Source organism: Leopardus geoffroyi, chromosome C3 (assembly GCF_018350155.1).
Source record: "Leopardus geoffroyi isolate Oge1 chromosome C3, O.geoffroyi_Oge1_pat1.0, whole genome shotgun sequence".
NCBI lineage: Eukaryota > Metazoa > Chordata > Mammalia > Carnivora > Felidae > Leopardus > Leopardus geoffroyi.
The window spans coordinates 77,372,592-77,393,573 of record NC_059338.1 but is presented as its reverse complement, the minus strand read 5'-3'; the positions used below and the strand labels follow the sequence as shown (position 1 = coordinate 77,393,573).

Genomic DNA, 20,982 nt, shown 5'->3' with positions numbered 1-20,982 from the left:
AGCTAGGCCAGTTCTGTGGCATCCTCTCTAGACCCCCATGTTCCCCCCACCCAACCCTTTGGCCAGTTGTGGCTCCCAGAAGGGGACTTAGAAAAAAGATCTTGAGAGGTGCCTCCTCTGCTAGGTCCCCACCAGGGTTCAGGACTAAGCAGAGACCAGTTACTTCTGTCCTCCCCATTGGCCCAGTGTCTGAGTAGTAATGCAGGAGTAATTTTCAGGAGGCACTTGCAATGACCAGCTTCATAGAAGGAGTTAAGGAAGTATTCCCTCTGATTTTTATTTTCTGGAAGAGATTGTAGAGAACTGATATTCTTTCTTTCTTTAATATATGAAAGAATTCATTCAGTGAATTCCATTGGAGTCTGGTGCTTTTTTTTTTTTTTTTTTAAGATTATTACTCTTTTATTAAAGTTCTTTAATAGATATTTCAGATTATTTAATTATCTACTTGTGGGATTTAGTTATTTGTATATTTCAAGTAACTGGTGCATTTCATCTAAGTTAACACATTTCTTGAGCCTAAAATTGTTTCTAATCTTCCTTTCGTATCCTTTAATGTCCTTGGGGTCAGTAGTGATGACCCTCTTTCATTTCTGATACTGTTTATTTTTCTTGTTTAGCACATCTAGAGGTTTATCAATTTTATTGAACCTTTCAAAGAACCAGGTTTTGGTTTTGTTAATTTTCTCTGTTAAGTCTTTAGCAGTGTATTTGCTATCCCAATGAAACTAAAGAAGGAGATAGGAGATGCGCAGGCAGCCATGTTATCTATGACAGTTCTCTTTATTTGGGGGATGTTGTCCGCGGGAGATGGATGAGGCCAAATCTTTTATTCTCTGTCTTAGCCTCATTTTTCTGTCATTTCTTCATAGACCTTGCACATTTTCTCAGGTTTTTGCTTTTTTGGGCTATTCTTGGTACAGCCTCCTTCCTTGCTCTCTGACTTGAAATCTCATATTTTATGTTAGAAATACATAAATACACATGTTGAATTCTACTTCAGAAAGTATCTGTTTATTCAGCTTGAGAAGGGTGTTTAACAAAAAAAGAATGGTATTTTAAATTACTCTGTGGTAGATACCTTATTTGGGAAGGTACATTTAATTTTCTCTTTCATGGCACTCTGATATATATTTTGGTCCCTAGCTTTGCTAGTTATGTATTCTCAGTTTGAAGATCTCTCCAGCCTCAGTTTCCTTGTTGATAGATAAGCAGAATGCAGCCCAGCTCATAGTGTTGGCATGGAGGTTGGATGTGACCCCGGCCTGGGTCCCGAGTAGATGCAGCCTTCCCAGATGTCCATAGCTTCCTACTCGGTATTTTAGCCAGAAATTGAGTCTTGGGGATGCTTTGATGTTATTATATTTATCGCTGCTGGATAAGATGCCTAAGTGACTTGGCTTCCTTTTGGTAGATAGCTGTTTCTCATTTGCTTTAGTTTTTACTTTGTGTGTGGTTTCCTTGTTTCTTTTTACAGAAATATGGGACATTGATTTTTCTGAGGTATAAATGCATGTGAACCATGGAATGGTAGAGACTATGATGAAGATTGCTAACTTGACCCTCTTGCTTACAGGGGAAGGGGAGGAGTCACAGCCCGGCCAGTTGGAGTTGGTGTACCACGAGGGACGCCGGCTTCCAGAGGAGTCCTTTCCACCCGAGGGCCAGTGAGTCGGGGAAGAGGGCTTCTCACTCCCAGAGCAAGAGGAGTGCCCCCAACTGGGTACAGACCTCCGCCGCCACCCCCAACACAAGAGACCTACGGAGATTATGTAAGTAAAGGTGTCATGTGATTGACGCAATCCTCACATAGCATTGCATGTTGTAACCAGTGGCCCCCCTTACCTTGTTGTGGTTCTTGAACATTCCACCTCAGTTCAGCAAACATTTATCGAGTGCTAAATAAGATGTGATACTTGAAGTATAAGAAATGAAAAAGAAATAATCTCTTAGATCAGGTAGCTTACAGGTAAGATAGGGAAGATGAATTGGGGCCAGTGGGAAGGTTCAAGACCAGGATCAAGGAGACACGCTATCGAGCTCTTACAGGACTTTAAAGTAACATTTGTTCATAGTCCACTCCAGATTGCCTCTGAGCAACCCAATCATTTAAAAAATAATCACTTCCACATACCAAGTTGTTTTCACCCTCAAGTGTTTCCTCTGAAGGGCCGCTGCTGAATATGGATTCATAGTTGAAATGTTTTTCAGCAAAGAAAACAAAAGTTCCCAATTTTTTTATATTAATGCAAATTAGTTTTTCCACTTACCATTCAATAATTCTTTGATATGGTTCATAGACTTAACATAAGAGAAAGAAAATATATCCGTGAAAACTGGGTGAAGGGGAAGGGCAGAGGAGTTTTTTAATAAGAATACAGCCCGCCTGGGATTCTTCCTCTGACCTCTGAGTTTCACATAAATAAGGAAAATAAGTAGTGGATAGATGTTTCTTATTACTGGCTGAAAGTATTAAAGAAAAAATGCATGAGCTGTTGTCAAGGAAAGAGAAGCGGTGATGAGGCTAAAAGCAAGAGCCGATGGGCTCTCGTGTTTTAAGTCAGGGAAATTTCTTGCTGGGTGCTCGGCACCCCTTTGCACGGTGTCTGAAAGTCTGCATTAACTCTCTGGGCCACAGACAACATCTGCAGCTTGGTCCACAGCCACTGGAAAGAGCAGTCTTCGCCCTGGGCCAACTGAACTTTTTGTAATTCCCTGAATATGCTGTGTCCCCTCAGGCTTCCAGATCTTTCCTCATGCTGCTTTCTCTGCCTAGAATCTCATCTCGTACTTCCTGTCTGTCTTGCTAGACCTAGCTCAGCTCTCATGAGGGGAATTCAGAGGAGGTGGGAGCTGATGTATTGAGTGTTACTGCTGAGGTCATGTGTCTCAGTCACGTGTCTCTTTCCCACCTACACAGCGACTTCTGGAGGGGCAGGGACTGTTAGCTTCTGTCTCTCTATACCTGGCAGAGAGTGGCTCCTGGGAACTCAGCGAATTATACTTAACAAATAAATCCCACGGTACTTTCGCCATTCTGCTGTTCAGTTGGAGAAGGACGTGGCCTCCACTTCTTCTCCTTGTTTTTCTTACAGTTTGACATGTTCCTGTTTCCCAGTATTCCCACCAAATGACAGTAATCATCATGCCTCAAGCTCTCCCACAAATGCAGAGTGCCTTGCAGATAGCAGAGACTACAAAGGGAAGAAAGTGCTATTGAGTTTCTCTTAGTAGGGCCTGTGTCTTTGGTTTTCCAGCTCAGCTTATGTTGAGTTCTCTCAGGTTTGGATTAATGTGGTTCTGGCTGGATGGTGCTGCCGTAATTGTCAGGCAGAGGGTGTGGAAAACCCGGATCCTGGGCCCACTGCACCATCCATGTGGTATGAGTCAGGCAAGGTCCTTGTGTGGCTTCATAATCACATTTCAGAAAGAGCTGTTGCCTTCTTCCCACGCATTACTTCACCTTTCCGCTCGAGAAGATCTATTGAATTCCTGCTGTGTGAATGAGACGCATGTCCTCTCTCTCGGTGTGTACACCCCAGTCAGTCTGGAATGAAATTAGGAGTGACTGGGTGGCTCAGTCTGTTAAGTATCTGACTCTCGATTTGGGTTCAGGTCACGATCTCCCAGTTCGTGAGACCAAGTCCCGCATCAGGCTCTGTGCTGGCAGCGGGGAGCCTGTTGGAGAGTCTCTCTCCCCCTTGCTCTCTGCCCCTTCCCTGCTTGTGTTCACACAAGCTCTCTCTCTCACTCAAAATAAATAATTTTTTAAAAAAATGATTTCTAGGATGAAATTAGATGAATACAGATAAATATTTCTTGAAAGGCTCAAGTCCAGGGGAGGAAAGGGAGGGAGAAATTTAAGGCACTTGTTTCTTTTTCTATTTGTAGCTCTGATTTTTATTGATAAATGAACAAATGGGAAAGGCATTGTAACGATTGTTCTGAAAAGTACCGTCTTGCGTTAATTCGCCCCCCTTTCCATTCACTGCAGTGGATGATGGGACAGGGGCCGTGCAGAAGGACACTTGTGTGCTTTCAGGAGCAGACAGGGCTGGAGAGCTTGTAGGAGAAAGGTGGCCTTCGTTCGGATGCCCCCCCTCGCCTGGCCCTCGTCCAGGCACTAACTGTCGCCACGGCCGCGGTTCCAACATGGTTGCCTTTCTGCCACACGACAGTGTTGCCTTCAAATAACTGATGACCACGTTTGCTGTCTTGGCTTGAATTTACCTGGAGTGTGGCCCTGGTGGTTTCATCAAGTTCATGCAGTAACTCTTGCACACGTGACTGCTTTGAGAGTTTGCTGTAGGTGGTAGAGTAGGACACATGCACAAAAGAAATACAGCTGATGCTTGACCAACACAGGTTTGGACTGCATGGGTCCAGCCATGTGTGGATTTTCCTGATAATTACAGTACATTACTATAAGTGTATTTTCTCTTCCTTATGATTTTCTTAACGATACCTTCTTTTCTCTGGGTTACTTTATCATAAGAATACAGTATATAATACACACAACATACAAAGTATGTGCTAATCAACCCTTTCTGTTATTGGTAAGACTTCTGGTCAGCAGTAGGCTATTTATGAGTAAGAGTTTTGAATTTTTTGTAATGTTTATTTTTGAGAGAGAGAGAGAGAGTGTGTAAGCAGGGGAGGGAAAGAGAGAGAGGGAGACACAGAATCTGAAGCAGGCTCCAGGCTCTGAGCTGTCAGCACAGGACCCGACACGGGGCTCGAACCCACGAATTACGAGATCATGACCTGAGCCAAAGTTGAACGCTTAACCGACCAAGCCACCCAGGTGCCCCCATTAGTTAGGTTTTGGGTGGTCAGATGTTACACACACATATTTTCAACTGCATGGGGTCAACGCTGCTTACCTCACATTGCTCAGGGGTCAGCTGTACTATCCTGAGTGCATTTGCTTCCTCGAATTGAATTACTTCCATGAAGAGTTTAGATTATGTACTGTACCTTTCTCTCTTAATTTGTATCTGTTGCTCTTGGGAATACTTATTGAAGTTCATAGCCAAGAACAAGGATTTTCCATGTCTCCCCTAGCATTTTACAAGCCCTCCACGGTGTTACAGTGAAAGCTTCAGTAGCTGGACGCTGTGCACAGCCAACAGTGTTGGGGTCTGGTGTGAGGAGGAGATAGCCTCCTTGCCTCACGGCGTGTGCTTTTGACCCCTCTTCGTTTCCTCACCTGACTTGAATTTAATTTCTTACTTCCACTCCCTCTAAATACAGCCTTGTAGCATCTGGCATATTCCCAGACATTGGCCGTTGGTCCCGTTTGAAATCCTGAAGATTAATCACAACATGCTTAGCTTTGGAGCATGAGAAGGGGAAAGAAATCATAATTTTAAACGAGGAAATTTGTTTGCTTGTAGGATTTTAGATTAAGTGGGTGCACCGAAAGATACCCAACTTAGAAAGCGTAGGATCCTGTAACCGCCTCAAATAGTTAATTCATTCATGTGGCAAGTGAGAAAGTTGAAGTTAATCTTTAAGACAATTATCCCATTGAACTAGAATGATCATAAATTAGCTTCTAACCTCCGAGAGTATGGATCCCTCACTTGCATTCACCTTTATATTCCCAGCACCTGATGTGTATCTGGCACATAGGAGTCTTTAATAAATGTTTGCTGAATGAATAAATGAATGAATGTTCTCAAGACTGAGTTTTTAAAAATTGCCGTGGTGTGGAGAACCCACCCAAGATGCCTCCTGTGTGGTTTTCGTTTTTACTCATTTAGCAATTTATAGAGAACTTAATTATTAGCAGACAGCTCTATAATGCAGTCATTAGTTAGTATACATCTGTTTCTCAGAAGATTATAAACTTCTAGGGAAAACACCGTGTCTCTTAACTGATGTCTAGACACTAGCATAATTTTTGGCACATTGTACACACTAAGTAAATCTTTACTGGATTAGAGACCTGGTAAATTTTCCTAATGAGGGTGACCATTGATCTTTTCCAAGTCATTACTGTAACCTTCCGGTGGGAAGAAGTATGATAGTTGGCATTTGAAAAAACATCTTGCCTCAGTTATCCTTGTCTTCTGGTGTTCAAAGGGCAGTTACAGGTAACGATGAGAGAAGACTGGTTCTGTGTGTAGCTCCTGAGTCGCATGCTAAAGATCTCCTCTCAGTAGAAGAACGAACTTTCCAGAGTGATGGGATAGGATATTTAACGAGAAACCACTCTCCACAGGGCACTTCCCTATATGTCATGTCATGTTCTCGTGGCCACTCAGTGAGATATTAGGATCCTATTGTACAAATGAGAATTTAGGGTTGGGGAAGTTAAATATCTTGCCCAAAGTCACGTGGGTGATAAAGGAGGCACAGAGGCGGGATTCCAAATTCAAGGCCTGTCTTCTCTCCCCAACAGTCAGTGTTTTATTAAAAACTCTACCAGCTGGGATTATAGGCTGTTCTCATCTTTGGAGAGGAATGTGGCATGTTACCCTCCTTAGGAGTGTGGGGGTGATGGGTGATCCCTGTGACCCCTTTCAGGGTAATCAGCCCCTGGTCTTAGGTAGATGAATGGAAATTGAGAATAATTAGGAAGAACAGGATGGGCTTAGGATTTTTAAAAATAATCAACAGCAATATTATCCTATTTATTGGCAAAAAGAAAAGTAGTATTTTTTGTTAAGAGTTTCAGAGCATCTGTAACTCTTGAAAAAAGACTTGTCATTCCTTGGGAACTCAGAAGTGCAAGTTCTAAAGTCTTCCTTGCAATCCATTCTTAGTGATAAGTGCTTTATTTCCATCAATTTGTTTGGTTATATCTAACCAATTCAATTTGCTTTTCATTTTAACTGCCATTTAACATTAGTATCGGAGGCCGTCGTGCCCAGAATAAAAGACAAAAACGTTGCTTATTTAAACAAAAAAGGGGGTAGAATCCTGTTCGTTCAGATCCTGCCACAGCTGCTGCTGTTTTGAGAAAACACGCGTGTCAGTCCCGAAAACCCGCCGTATTCTTCAGAGTACGTGCCCTGCAGTGAAAGATTCCAACTTTGTGTTAGGCTCAAAACTCCGTGAATGATGTATGTTACAATTTTTAGTTAGTGGTTGCAGTATGCTGGTTGTAAGAATATGCCTGATAAGGGGCGCCTGGGTGGCTGAGTCCGTTGAACGTCTGACTTCGGCTCAGATCATGATCTCGCGGTCTGTGAGTTCACGCCCCGCGTCGGGCTCTGTGCTGACTGCTTGGAACCTGGAGCCTGCTTCGGATTCTGTGTCTCCCTCTCTCTCTGCCCCTCCCCTGCTCATGCTCTGTCTCTCTCTCTCTCTCTCTCTCTCTCACTCTCTCTCTGTCAAAAATAAATAAACATTAAAAAAAAAAAAAAAGAATATGCCTGATTAGCCCCAGTGAGAAAGCCTGATAATTTGAAGGTATTTTCCTTGTCAAAATGTGCCTGTTGAAGTTTGATTTTTCTCACGGTGTGTTTGTGAAGATACTTGATCATTTGTAATATCATCTGAGCCGACTCTTCTTCCTCACAATCCCTATCACCAAATATTCCCTGAGTATGCGTCCTTGAGAAGAACATCCATCAGCAAGTAGGTTTGTTGGGCCGGGGAAGATTTTTGTGACAGGAGTGCAGGTGACACCCAGTAGCCACTTGTGTAGAACGGGCCAGCTCACCATTGGTGAGACCAGATCCTTCTGTCCCTGAGTGCTGGTCTTTTAAGAAAACAAGACAATTCAACATGATTAGCTTTTTTTTTTTTTTTCCCAGAAAAGGAGAAAACAGATAATGGATATGTTTTCAACCATTTGAGTATAAATTGGGACCTTCTCCACTTCTAACTTCATAAAATCAGACATCATTACTGTCCGTAACTTCTCAGCTCGTTTTTGAGAACAAGAAGCACCTCTTCCCCAAAATGACATTGATTCATTAGTTGTGTCCAAATAATTAAATAACTGGTAATTAGTATAACCCAGAATATATTCAAAGAGAGCACTGTAACAATTCAAAATGTTGGTATAATTTTGCGTAAGGACGTGTGATGCCTCCTGGCAGAGCCCAAGTTACATATGAATTTCTAGAATGAAACTGTTTTTGATAAATTACTTCAGGCTCCGCGTGCCAAGCAAACACACAATCCAAGTAGGTGCGTGTTCCGTAAACACTCAGCGCCTTTTACCGTCTCTGAACACTGTCGTCCGTTGCCGCGATCTCCCCCAACATTTGTATGTTAACAGCGACTGGATCTAAATCTCCAAGCCAGGCCTCTCCCTTGCACGCCCTGCCCCGCGGTGTCCGCTTCCTGTGTCCTCTCTCCCTGCGTGCGTGCCCACGGCGATGCTGTCACAGCTGTGGTCTGGGCCAGCCCGGAGGCTCACGGAGGCGGGTCGTGGTGGAGGCGCTGCCACACGCCCAGGCTCCGGGCTGTCGTCCGCGCCTCTTCGTCGTTCCCTGTAATCAGACAGCGAGCCAGGTCTTCTCACGGCTGCGTAGCTGTTCGGTCTCCAGCTCCTCCCGTGACGGCAGCTTTAGTGAAGGTGCTGGCCCTCTTTAGGAGATCTCCCTCCCTCCCAGCCTCCGGGTCACCCCAGTGGGTGACCGCACCCACTTCCCCAACCTGCCGCCATCCGTCTGCCGTCCGTCTGCGGTGCCGCCCTTGGTCTTCATGTCGCCCTTGGCACTCCCTTTAAATCTCTGTCCACTCCTGTGTTTCCTTCCGCCCAACACATAGTGCTCTTTCAGTAAATGCTGGTTGTTCAGATGGACACACGAATGCACGTACAGACAGACCTGTTGACGATTGCCGTAGCTTGCTTAGTCGCACCTTTGCCCAAAGCCTTGTCCTAGTTCTGGTTCTTTCCCTTAAATAACGTATTATTCATACTCCTTCTAGAGTACGTTCTAGTATCTGTAGTCTGATAATGCTACTGCCTGCCAGCTCCAGAACATAAAAACTAGTTTAGAATTTTAAAAGGATAAGTGTGAGATTCTGCTCAGTGACCTCCGAAGGCCTTCTTGAGTGTCCTGCCTGACTGTTCAGCCTGCTAACCCTCTGCTGTCCCCACGTGACCATTTTACGTTCTGTGGGTATCTGTTGTGGTTCCCTCAGCACAGCAGGGACTTGAACGCTTTGCATGTGCTGTTGATTCTCTTCAAATGCCTTTCTTGTTTTGTCCACGCACACTCTTTTGACTGTTTATTCTCCTGTTGTGAAGCCTTCCTGGTCCCGATCAGACACTGTTAGTGGCATCTTTGGTGCGCTTTAGACCTACCTCTGTGTCTGCTTGCTCGTTTTTGTCTCCAGCAGGCTGTGGATTTCTTGAGGGCAGGAACTGTCTTTTCTTTTACTTCCCTCCCCCTTCCCCTTCCCCTTTCCCTTCCCCTTCCCCTTCCCCTTCCATCTTGGTTTGCTCAGAGCCTGTCACAGGGCCTGACATTTTAGAGATAATAAATAAACATGCAGAGGGTGGCCTTTATTACTGCCAACTAATTGTGTCATTTCGTGTGTCCCATGCACTGTTACACATACTTAGTGAAGTAAAATTAAGTATCTCAAGCCAATTTTAGCAAACATAACATGGCTCATTTAGTGAACTAATGTGAAAGAATACAGTTTGATAAAGAGAATGTTATTCTGACAGATGCAATACATACTTGGTTTCTTATCCCCCTTCTTACCAGTATCACCATCGTTTCCTTCTTATGCAAAGTCTTTAATCCTTTTGGGCTTTAGTGTCTGTAACTGCTAAGTACAGGTGAGGGTACTTGAAGGAACAAATGAGCAGGTTAGGTCAGACACTGGCCTGACTTCCTTTCCAACTTCAGAATTCTGTAATTGATTGTTTTCTGAAACTTACTTGGTTCCCAGTGTCACCCTAGAGAAGCTTTTTCTAAGGAGGAATTACATTTTCATAAAATAGAAATCTTGATACTAAAAAGAAATAAACAAACAGAATAAACAAAGCAAACTAAATTTTAATGAGAGAAGCTAAAAGTGAAAGTGAGAGGCTCTGAGTCTTTTGAATTCTAGAACGGACGTTTTGGAAAATGTTTTAAAAAATGAGATTTCTTTTTCCAAAGGCATACTCACTATTCAAGATGTATAAACCCAAATTGTCTTAGAAATTTTAATCATATTATTTTCCAACTCAGTGAATTATGGCTGTGTCTGCCATCTATTTATTCATAGGAACTATGTGCCATTCGGTGATATCCCAGTGTCCTCATGTGTAATCATTCTAAGTCTTGGAGGCTTAGTTGATGGGTTGATCACCTTTAAAGGTAAACGTGGGAGGGCACTCTAGATGAAGTCCTACAACTTTACCAGAATATGGAAGCTCTCCACAGGCACTTGATATGCTCGGATTATCCAGCTGAGCTGTGGACTGAACAGAATGTGGAATTGTCCAGCATTGCCCCTGTGATGCGGCAGTGCCTCTTTGAGAGAGGCAAGGGGAGGCCTGGCAGACCAAGGCCTCTCAGGGAGCCTGTGCTCTGCCCTGGAGACAGGCCTTGAAATGAGGAGATAGAGCTTCTCGACCCTGTCTTACTGCAGCTGCTCTCGGGTGCTTCCTCATAGGCCATCTGCCAATAGTTAACTTAATCCAGGTTTAAAAAGTCAGAGACAGTTTTGAATGGGAGCAGGAATCTAAACCTCATGTTTTGCAAGCACACATGTCTTTTCTGCCCATTTTCTGGCACCGTGACTCATTAGAGCTGTGGAAGATGAAACTTGCTTTAAGGGAAACGTGGCTGGGGTGCCCGGGTGGGTCAGTCGGTCGGGCTTCCCACTTCGGCTCAGGTCACGATCTCGTGGTCTGGGGGTTCAAGCCCCGCATCGGAATCTGTGCAGACAGCTCGGAGCCTGGAGCCTGCTTCGGATTCTGCATCTCCCTCTCTCTCTGTCCCTCCCCCACTCGTGCTCTGTCTCTCTCTTGCTCTCTCAAAAATAAATAAACATTAAAAAAAATTATGAAAAGAAAGAGAAACCCTGCTACTACCATACTCGGTGTCTTCCTCCATAACATGGCGGCACAGGGCTGCTGGAAGAATCAACTCTTCTAAATTTTTGGTGACTGGAAACATCAGTAAAGGCCTTTGGGGAAAATCAAATACAGTATATTTTTTAAAGGTACATGTAATTCTTTAGGGTAGATTTTGTTTTAAAGACTCCGTGAAGTCATACCCCTCGTTCTTTGGAGAGCTCACCTGAAGTTTTGATTACATGACTAGTTTGGGGACTTCAGTTACAGAAGACGGTTGTATAATGGCAGATTTTCCCAATGCAGTGACTACTGGCATAATTTTGTGACAGTTAACTAATCTCTAAATTGTTTCAATTATCTTGTTTTCCATAGTGAGAAATTTAATTAAAACAGAGTACAGATTGCGAAAAGGTTATTTATGAAAATGCATTTTAAATGTGAATTGAAAAGCCTAGGGACACCTTTTTATTTTAGATAAAAAGATGAAGGTTCTATAATTTTTTACATCCATTTTACCAGAAGCAAGAATAAGAGCCACATGCAATGTACTTGAAATGTCTATCAGGAACTTCACAACCCGATCTCTTCCCTAAATTGCTTGAAACGGTGACCTATTTTGGAAACGTAAAACTTTGGGAAGTGATTTCAGATTTTAAACTTACGTATTTAGAGGGTTTTTTTGTTTTTTTGATTTTTTTCCCTTTTTCTCTGTACTTTAAACAAAACAACCAAAAGTATTTTATATAAGAGCCTGGGCTCTGGAGTGACAGCATCACAATGGCGTGGGAGCACATTTTGCCTCTGTAACTAGGCTCGCCCATCCGAGTGAGTGAGCGATGACGGTTGTATCCTACTGTGATAGAGGTGTCCTGTCCCTCAGGTGAATCAGGGCTGAGGCGGGGAGGGGACTTTAGAAGCATTGGAATGGACCTCTCTTATCAAGGATCACCTACAAGAACCTGCCATCTTGGTTGTATCGTTCTCCTCACGCATAAACGTTCACTGAGCTGTATCCATTGACCTCGTTCCTTGCCATCAAGCAGATCAAGGTCTAGGAAGGAACACCATGATCACCCCTGACTTTGAATCTTCCCATAATCCCCTACCTGTTTCAGGTGGTGGTTTTCTGTGTATACACCCTGTGGATCCCTGTATGTACACCCTATTTAAAATACTTTTCTTCGAACAATGTGATCACTCTTTTATTCATATAATTACTCCCATTACATTTTAAGTTATGGATGATAGGTGCATGCCTTTTTATCCACAGGGCCCAGCATGTAGTAAGTAATCAATATCCGCTTGCTTGATACAGGGGGGAAAAAGAAGATCATAGGATATGACACCTATAATTGACTTACATACAGAATATTTCAAGAGGACCAGTGAAGGGATACAATGTGCTTGATGGAATGTGGAAAGACTTTCTGGAGGAGATGGCAAACCAAGCAGGGACGGGTGCTCACAGCATTCAGGCAGGGAGAGCTAGAAGGATTTCCACGGGGACTGGACGTGCTGTTCACATCCATACACGTACGGGAGGCAGTGTGTGCAGGGACAGCCAGCAGAGGGGCGGCAGTGCTGGGTTATTGATGAGGTTTATTATCATCTTTATACCTTTGTTTGTATTCAGTTTGTTGACAGAGTGTGAGGTACATAACAGGACGTGAAATGTTGGAAGATATTTCAGGGCTAACGCAGTTTAAAATAAAACACATTGTCAGGTTGGGTAACACAAGTGGACAGCCAGCTGGCCGTCCAGATACGGTCTCATGGTGTTATACCATCCTGGCGAGTTGATTACATATACGGACCAACCCTTGGTGTTTATAGGGACAAGCGATATGTATATCATCATAGCTACAAACAAAGGCAGGACTCAAGCTGAATAGATTCAGATCTTTGCTGTGTCTTCAACTGCTGTGTAATTTTGGGTGAGTCACTTATCTGCTCTGTGCCTCAGTCCCTGATTCCTAAATGGGAACGTCAGTGCTTCTCACGTGGGGCTGTTATTGAAGATTAGACAAATTAACATATGGAAAGTATTTCAAGTGGTGCCTGGTACATAAAAAGTGGTATGTGAGTAATTTTGTTGTTCGCTCAGAAATGTAATTCTTCAGTTGACCAAGTAGCTCTGTCTTTCAGGGCAGACCCTTGCTAAATGTGCCCCGGACATTAATACAGTAGTTGCTCTTTATCTCTGGGGGTTATGTTCCAAGACCCCCAGGGGATGCCTGAGACCTCAGATGGTATTAAACGATATGGTTCCTATGTTTTTTTCCATACATATGTATCCATGATTAAGTTTAATGTAGGAATTAGACACAGTAAGAGATCAACACCAATAACTATAATAAGATAAACAGTTATTGCGGTACGCTGTAATAAAAGTATGTGAATGTGGTCTTTCTCTCAAAATATCTTACCACGCTGTCCTCGGCCTTCTTCCTGTGAGGACAGGAGATGATGAGAGGCCTGCGCCAGGAGGTGGAGTAGAACAAGGGGCATGCGACAGGTGTTGGGATGCAGCGCGAGCTTGTTGTTGACGTGACGACGGGTCACAAGGTGGACGAGCTGCTTCCGGACTGTAGTGGACGTAGGAAACCATGGCCACGGAGAGGGAAACCTTGGATAGGTGGGGATCGCTGTGTATGATAAACACAAGATCCGGTACTCTTCACACCGTCCAGAATAATTAAAAAGATCATCACAAGTGCTAACGAGAATGGGGTGCGGTGGGAATTCTCATCTGCCACTGTAGGAAGGTAAATTGATATAACGACTTCGGAAAAATATTTGGCACCCCCCGTTAGAACCGAACACACGCTTCCCTAAGACCCAGCGACACTGCTCCCGGGAGCTGCTCAACAGAGGTGTGTGCAGAGATGCGCCACAGGACGCGTGAAAGAGCCACGCAGGCAAAAACTAGAAAGAAGCGAAATACCTACCCACACGAGGGTGGGTGAGCACGGGGTGGTGTGATGAAACAGACCAGAATTTTCAAGCAGCGAAACAGAACCAACTGTGGCCACGTCCGGCAGCGTGGACACGTTGCACACGCGTAACGGTGGGTGAGAGAAACGTGGCACAAGGTGGTAGTGAGTCTGGTTCTGTTTCTATAAAGCTCAACGGCAGTCAAACCCCAGGGTTGGTGTTGGAATCCAGGATGGTGGTTCCTGTGGGGGGAGACACTGTCGTGACTGAGGACGTGTGCAGGGGGTGTGTCTGGGGGGATGTTGATGTGCCGGTTACCTGGCTGTGGTTACTTGGTGACAGTTCACCCAGCTGCACGCTTAGGGTTTGCAGCTTTTGATGCCTTGTTTTTATGCTTGAATAAAAGGTTTTTAAAATATGACCAGTTTGTGTATGAGGAATGCTATGGTAGACAGAGCAGATACTCTTGTGTATAACAGAACAGTAGCTCCTCCTGGAAACAGACCTGCTATTAGGCCAGGTGATAATTTGAGGATTTCCCAGAAATCTAAGCAAGGAGAAATCTTAGTGCTGTCGTTATACAGCTCTGATAGTGTGGGGCTTATATTTTCATTGTGGGGAAGCTGTGCATTGTGCATTAAGTGTGCCTTTCTGTGGACCGGGGGGGTCCTTTCTTCACGGTGACCCTAGAGTCACCTGATGCCTCTCTCCTGGCCAGTTGTCGCTCACACAGGGGCCATCTTCTCACTGAGAAGAGTACGTGAATAGATCCGTAACTGTCGATTATTCATTCACTTACCCATTCGTTCAGAAAGCATCTATTGACTGTTACCTCCTGCAGGCACTGCAGGACATGGTAGGAAAAAAGGGCAGGTGCCCTGTTCTCAGGGAGACTACATTTCGGGGGGGTGGGGGGGTGGGGAGGTTGGGGGGTCATAATCAAATAAATCCTGAGTATTGGTGAGAATCCACCCCAGACCCTCTTGCTAAGAATGACCAGGAAAGGTGAAACAAAAGCAGGAAACAGAAAACATCTTTGAAGGTTTGTAAAAGCAGACACAGCACAAACAAAAAATACTGGCCAACCTCTTGACGAAAATGAAAGGCAAAGCAGCCAGCTCAGCATTTCTGACTGGTTTTGCCCGTGAGGCAGCCTTTCTCAACTGGGGTTCCTCATCTGAGTCTCGGAACAGAGAAATTGATGGCCCGGAAGTGCTCGCATTCCAGATACTCAGGAGGGAAGTGAGGTCACTTACACACAGCAGACGCCTTAGGGCCCCGGGCTCCATTCTCTGGGAGACCCTGGTTGAGAGGGCCTGTGATGGCTTCTGCCAGTTCCCTAAGAGGCGGCCGAGAAGCTGAACTGAACTGGAGTTTGGGAAGGCTAAAAGAAATTGGAGTTTAGGCCCCCCGGATTTGGATGCAGAGGGTTGGTAAGCCCTAGGCTTTGCCTTGGAGCTCAGAAAAGCACTCCCACGGGACGCTTTCTGATCGTCCCAGTCCCTTGTGGGTTAAGGTTAAGCCGGAATCGCTAATTATCCTGTCCTCCCACCCAAAGCAAATATAAATTGTCTCTGGAGAAATGCGTAGTATAGGCTTTGATAAATTATTTCTGTAACTTTTCATATATAATTACAAATTGAAGCCACCAAAATAAAAAGCTAAGGAAAAAAACAGAGAGAAAGTAGATTCAGATAGCAGATACAAATTTTAAAGTAACTCTGTTCTTTAAAATCAAGGAGTTAAAAGGTAAGATTGGTTGTTGAAGCAGACAACTGGAAAATACAGACAACAGATACTCTAAAGCTGTAAAATGCAGGAAAGAACTAAGTAAATGGTTTTCAGCAAATTAGACGCAGATGAAGGAAGAAATACTGTCGTGGAAGTCAGGTCAGTGGAGCAGAAAGACAGACCTGGGTCGCCACGGAAACTCTCCCGAGGCCCAGAAGCCTCTGGTGGCACCTCCTTCGCTTCAAGCCACACGGGCGCCAGGTGACCTGGCGCCCGTCCTCCCTCCGACTCTCTCCACCTTGCTGTCTCTACCTCAGGACCTTTGTGCTTGTTTTTCATTCCGCCTGAAATATCGCTCTCCCCCTCAAACACATCTGCTTAAACAGCTTCTCACTTCCTTCCCGTGTCCTCCTCAGTCCCTGCTGAGTCCTTGCCCACAGCCCCTCCAGCTGCCCCCAGGTCTCAAGCCTCCCCCCCCTCTCACTGTGCTAACCTACTGTCCTTGTGATGGCTGGTTTTGTTTGTCTGCTTCCCCCTGGGAATGGAGGCCCCAGGGGGACAGAGACTTTGTTTTGTTTGTTCAGTACTGTATCCCCAGTGCTTACAGCAGTGCCTGGCACACAGTAGGCATTCAACAAACGCCCCTCCCCCCCCGCCCCGGGAGAGCGGACAAATTGACATGAAAATCTTCAGCATGATGTGCGTGGTGTGGCGTTAATGAAATATAGTAATTCCCCCTTTCTTCCATCTTCATGGGATTTTTCGTTTTCTTTAATTTTTGATATACAGCCTTCCCTTGTTTGTGGAATTTCTGGGTTAACCTCTTTGTTATCTTATTTTCCTTTATTGTATTTTCGAGCACCTTGTCAATTCCAAACGAACATGATTCTGTCTCGGTTCGGTGGCCTGAGAGCTGGAGAGTCTTTCTGAGAGTCGCTGACCTGGCTGTGTTTTCACAGGCTGCGTTCAAGTATGGCTAGAAGCACCGCAGATCGCGGGGAGCCCCTTCTCCGTCCAGAACCACGCAGCTCCTACAAGCATTTGCTGAACGCATACGCACACGCTGCAGTTTTAGACAAAGTTTTAAGAATTTATCACATTCTACAAGAGACAAATACCTGGAGAGCGCTGATGTTTCTGTGGCCTAATAGCTTGAAACTGTTAAAAGGGATAGATCTTTAAATAAAACGGCCTCTATTGGGCAGGCCCTGTGCCAACCAGCTTCATATGTGCTTTTTGGTTAATCTATCCACAACCATCAGGAATAGCCAGGATGTGGATTATGATGCCATTTGGCAAATTATAAAATTGAGGTTGAGGAGGATAGGTGATTTTCCCAAAGCCACACAGCTGGTAAGAGGCAGAGCTGGAACTTGAACACAGGCATCAGACTCCAAAGACCGATAGGGAGAATTTGTAAGATTCCAGTAGAAGCGGCATAGTATTTTCCTCATAGCCATAAACGAACACCTAAGGACGTGATTGGATCGTTGAGTTAATGGTGTCTTATTTAAATGATTATGGAAAAGATTCTTATATAGAATTGTTATTAATACTGTGATTTTTGTCCTTAATGATAACCTGTTTTGGTGATATGTTCGTGGTCATTGGTGATACTTGACAAGAATATTAGTACTCAGAACGCAGGGAAAATGCAGTTCTCAAAAGACTGTTTTTAGCTTAATGTTTGTTTAATAAACTCAATCATTATAAGACTATAGATTTTAATAAGCTTTAGTACTGTATTATGAATGAAAACTTTCTGCATTTGGAAATGACCAGATATCATCCTAATTGGAGTGAGGTGTTATATAGGGTAATTGTTTCCTTTTAAAAGGGCTCAAAACCAAAACATTACTTTTAAAATCACTGTCTTTTGTGAATTCTTCTGTTTAAAATGGCTTTTCCCAGCTTAAATGTTATGCTTGATTTTGCTTGTGACAGAAATAGAATTAAAAATAGGCCATGCCGTTTCCTTTATCCTGGAAAATCTCATCTTTTCAAAAGCAAGATTTCTTTGGTATTTGGCCATGTGTCAGTTGGAGTTTTATAGGTCGGGTACGCAAACGAAGAATTTCTACCTGTAGGAGAACATGTTTCTCCTCCCGTAGCTCTGGCGTCTACCAAATGTCCAGGTCACCCGGTCAGTTAAACTCCACGTAGACATCTTCATCATCAAAGAGAAAAAACTCAGAGGCATAGCTTATTGAATAAGTAGGTTTTCTTTATTGAGGCAAGAATTTATATTGATGTACATTTACCTCTTGTCCAAGTTTGCTGTTTTGAATAATGTTGTTCTGACTTTCAGAAATAGAACACAGGGTTTTGAAAGGGAATTTTTTCTCTGAGGATCGGGAATGCAAGAGTGGTGGGTAATGTTTGACAGAAGAATTCAGGTGGGGTCTTGTCAAAATCCATCATATTTTAATCAGTATTGCATTTTATCCTACGCTGTCTCTTTTATTTGCGTTTATCCTAAAGAAGCTCTATTTCCTGCCACTTGGCCTGTAGTTAATTTTTGTTGTCATTCATTCGTTCATTAATTCGGTCACTGTAAGCCTCCTATGTGCCAGACGTTGACAATACAAGGGAACGAGCAAGGCCTTGGCCGTACCCTTAAGGACCTCGCAGACTCATAGGGAAGAAGGGAGGCAGAGGGGTAATTCGAGGTCCCTCGTGTAAGCAAGTTATCAGTGATCATGGAAGCACAGAGGGGTGAAATTTCAGCCTGATGTCTTCTGTTGGAAAGCCTAAAAAAGGGGATGTCAGAAAGAACCGCAGGTACCTAGAATTTGCAGCATGAAACGGCAAGGCTTCTTCTGGGTCCTCAGGGAGGTGTGGAAGCTCGTCCTGTGCTGTCTCGGGTAAGTTGCTGAGGCAAGACGGTGAGAGGCTTAGGAATTTGTTCCTTATTTTGTAAGAACAGGAGGGGCGGAAATTGGAGATTTGTATGCAGGGAAGCAGCACACTCAGATGAGCATTTTGGTGGATAATTCTGGAGGAAGGTTTAGGGTTTAGATAAGGAAGCTCTTCCAGGCAGATGAGTTAGAATATTGTACTAGTCCAGCTGAGAACTTCTGGATGATTCTAACGCAGTTAGTTACCTTAGGAATAGAGTCGGGGCGGGGGGGGGGGGGCAGTGGTACGTACGAGGGAGGCTGAGGAGATAAAGGTTTCCTGCCAGGCAGAATGGTCGGTGGGATGGGAAGGCGAGAGGCACGGGCTCTGTCCAGGTGAAGGCGCCTTCAGAGCCTCGTGCAGACCAGCGGTTTGTTAGCATCTCATTAGGGCGGTGCCTCCTGTGCTGCCCATTTGCAGGTCCAGAGCCCTGTTTGAAAAGTGCAGCGAAGGAGATGAAACATCTGTGCTTGCATTTTAATGATGTCCGGGAGCTCTCTTAAGCTTCTCCCAGAGCAAATGCATTAGGTTCTTAGCGTAAACAAGTTCATAAACGCCCACTGTCTTCGCGTGGGGTCACGGAGGAGTGGCCCTGGGAGGGCATAGGTGAAGGCACGCTCGGGCAGGAGACGGGACCGGGTGGGGGTGGGTCTGGCACGCTTTTTCCTCTGCAGGCACTCCGTCCAGCAATCGAATGAGCATTGATTTATCGAGCTATCCTTCCTGCACTCCAGGCCCTGCCCCCACCCTGTGTGAAAGAATAAGCAAGACACAATCCGTGTTCACAACAGCGGGGGAGGCCAGGAGCCAGTCATTGCCACACACTCAGCAGAGGTGTGTGTGTCCGATCCGACCTGGGCGTCACACGGGTGTGACAGACGCTGGTTTCATGGGACTGAGAAGATACAGTAGGAGAGGAGAGTCCTTTGAGCCTCACCGTGAGAAATTTCTTCAGCAGATGGGTGGTCACAGACTTGTAGGGAGCAGCACACAAACCGGTTGTAATTATTGCCCTTGGGCTCAGGACACATGGCAGAAAATGAGGACAACGTGTTGCCTGGGGCCATGTCACAAGGGCCAGTGTTCTCTAGGAGAAAATATACACATGTGAGAAATTACACAGAGATTTCAGGTGTAAAGACAGTTGTTTGACATGTCTGAGCGCTGCCCCCAGGGACCTAGTGAGTTCCCCCTCCCAGGTCCTGGCAGGCTTTGTAGAGTCTGAGGTTAGCTGGGTGATTGAACTAAATCCGTGTATCCCCTCTATACTAGATTTATGGTTCTACCCGATCGCATGTTAACTTGTAACAGACAACGCATTCACTGTTTTTTAAAATTCCTGCCTTGGCCTCAGAAAAATCTAAAGAGGAATTTCTTCCAGGTGTGTGGGATGGTTTAGTGTTGGTCTGGCTGTATTTCATGGACACGAGACACACAAAAAGCTTCCGTGCTGTTCTGCCATCTTGCCCCCCCCCCCAGAGGAATTTCTTAATATTCAAACGATATGAGTAAGAAAACAAGCAACAAGTAGTTGGAAACAGTAAGAGCATTCAGAAAAAAAGGGGAGCTGCTAACCCCCAGATCAGTCCTCAGACAAAGAAGCCTAATGTTAAGGGACTCTTACCCATCCCCCGCCCTGCCTTTCCTCATTATGGTAACCAACACAGAGTCCTTTCCGATTAAGCCCCCCAATTGTTGTCTGCCAGTGACTTCATCTGTTGCCTGCAGCAAGGTGGCAGATGATCCCCAAGAATCCCCTCTACCCCCTCCTAGAAACTTCCGAATGTATTTGCACCTACACTCAGCTTTTCCTCCTTCTCTCCTGTCACATTCTCCTTCACGCTTCCCACAGCTTTCAAGTGTTGTCCATTGAATAGAGAGCGCAAGTGCGTCCCTCTGGCCAAATCCACCTGTGAAATCATCATGAAAGAAATCATGTGAGGACTGCAAATTTAATCTTTTAAAATCTTCAGTGTAAAAACATGAAAGTCCATTAATTCAATGACCTAAACCATTTGAAAATTCAAATAAATTTCTAGCATTGTAATATCTGATGGAATAATTGAACAAGGAATGAGTCTGTAAGGCTAAAAGTGTAGTATAGCACTTCACATTTTAGTTTTTGAAGAAAGTTCCAGTCACTTACAATCTCGATTCTTTAAATAAGCTTGGAAGTAGAATTCCTAACTTGGCGAAGCCATATTCTTCCCAAGCTACGACCAAATTACTGACGAAACCGTGAGCTCCACATTGCCAAACTGCCCAGTGCAATGACCTAGGTAACAAGCCCTCCAGATCCACCCTTGCCGTTCCATCCCCCCACCCCGGCACCCGAGAACGAGTTCTAAACCATAAGGTGGATCATGTCACTCAGAACCCCAACCCACGCACCGTGACTTGGCCATGCACTAACCGCTTCATGGGATTCTCTGTTT

General features: G+C 44.6%; 1 protein-coding gene across 2 annotated transcripts in view; it reads left to right on the top strand.

The window, feature by feature from the left end:
* KHDRBS3 (KH RNA binding domain containing, signal transduction associated 3) overlaps positions 1 to 20,982 on the top strand; it is a 183,113-nt gene that overhangs the window by 121,637 nt on the left and 40,494 nt on the right. For both annotated transcript variants that reach the window (XM_045453580.1, XM_045453581.1), the window contains exon 6: positions 1,577 to 1,772. In XM_045453580.1, the coding sequence (XP_045309536.1) occupies positions 1,577 to 1,772 (196 nt within the window). The remainder of the gene's footprint in view (positions 1 to 1,576; positions 1,773 to 20,982) is intronic.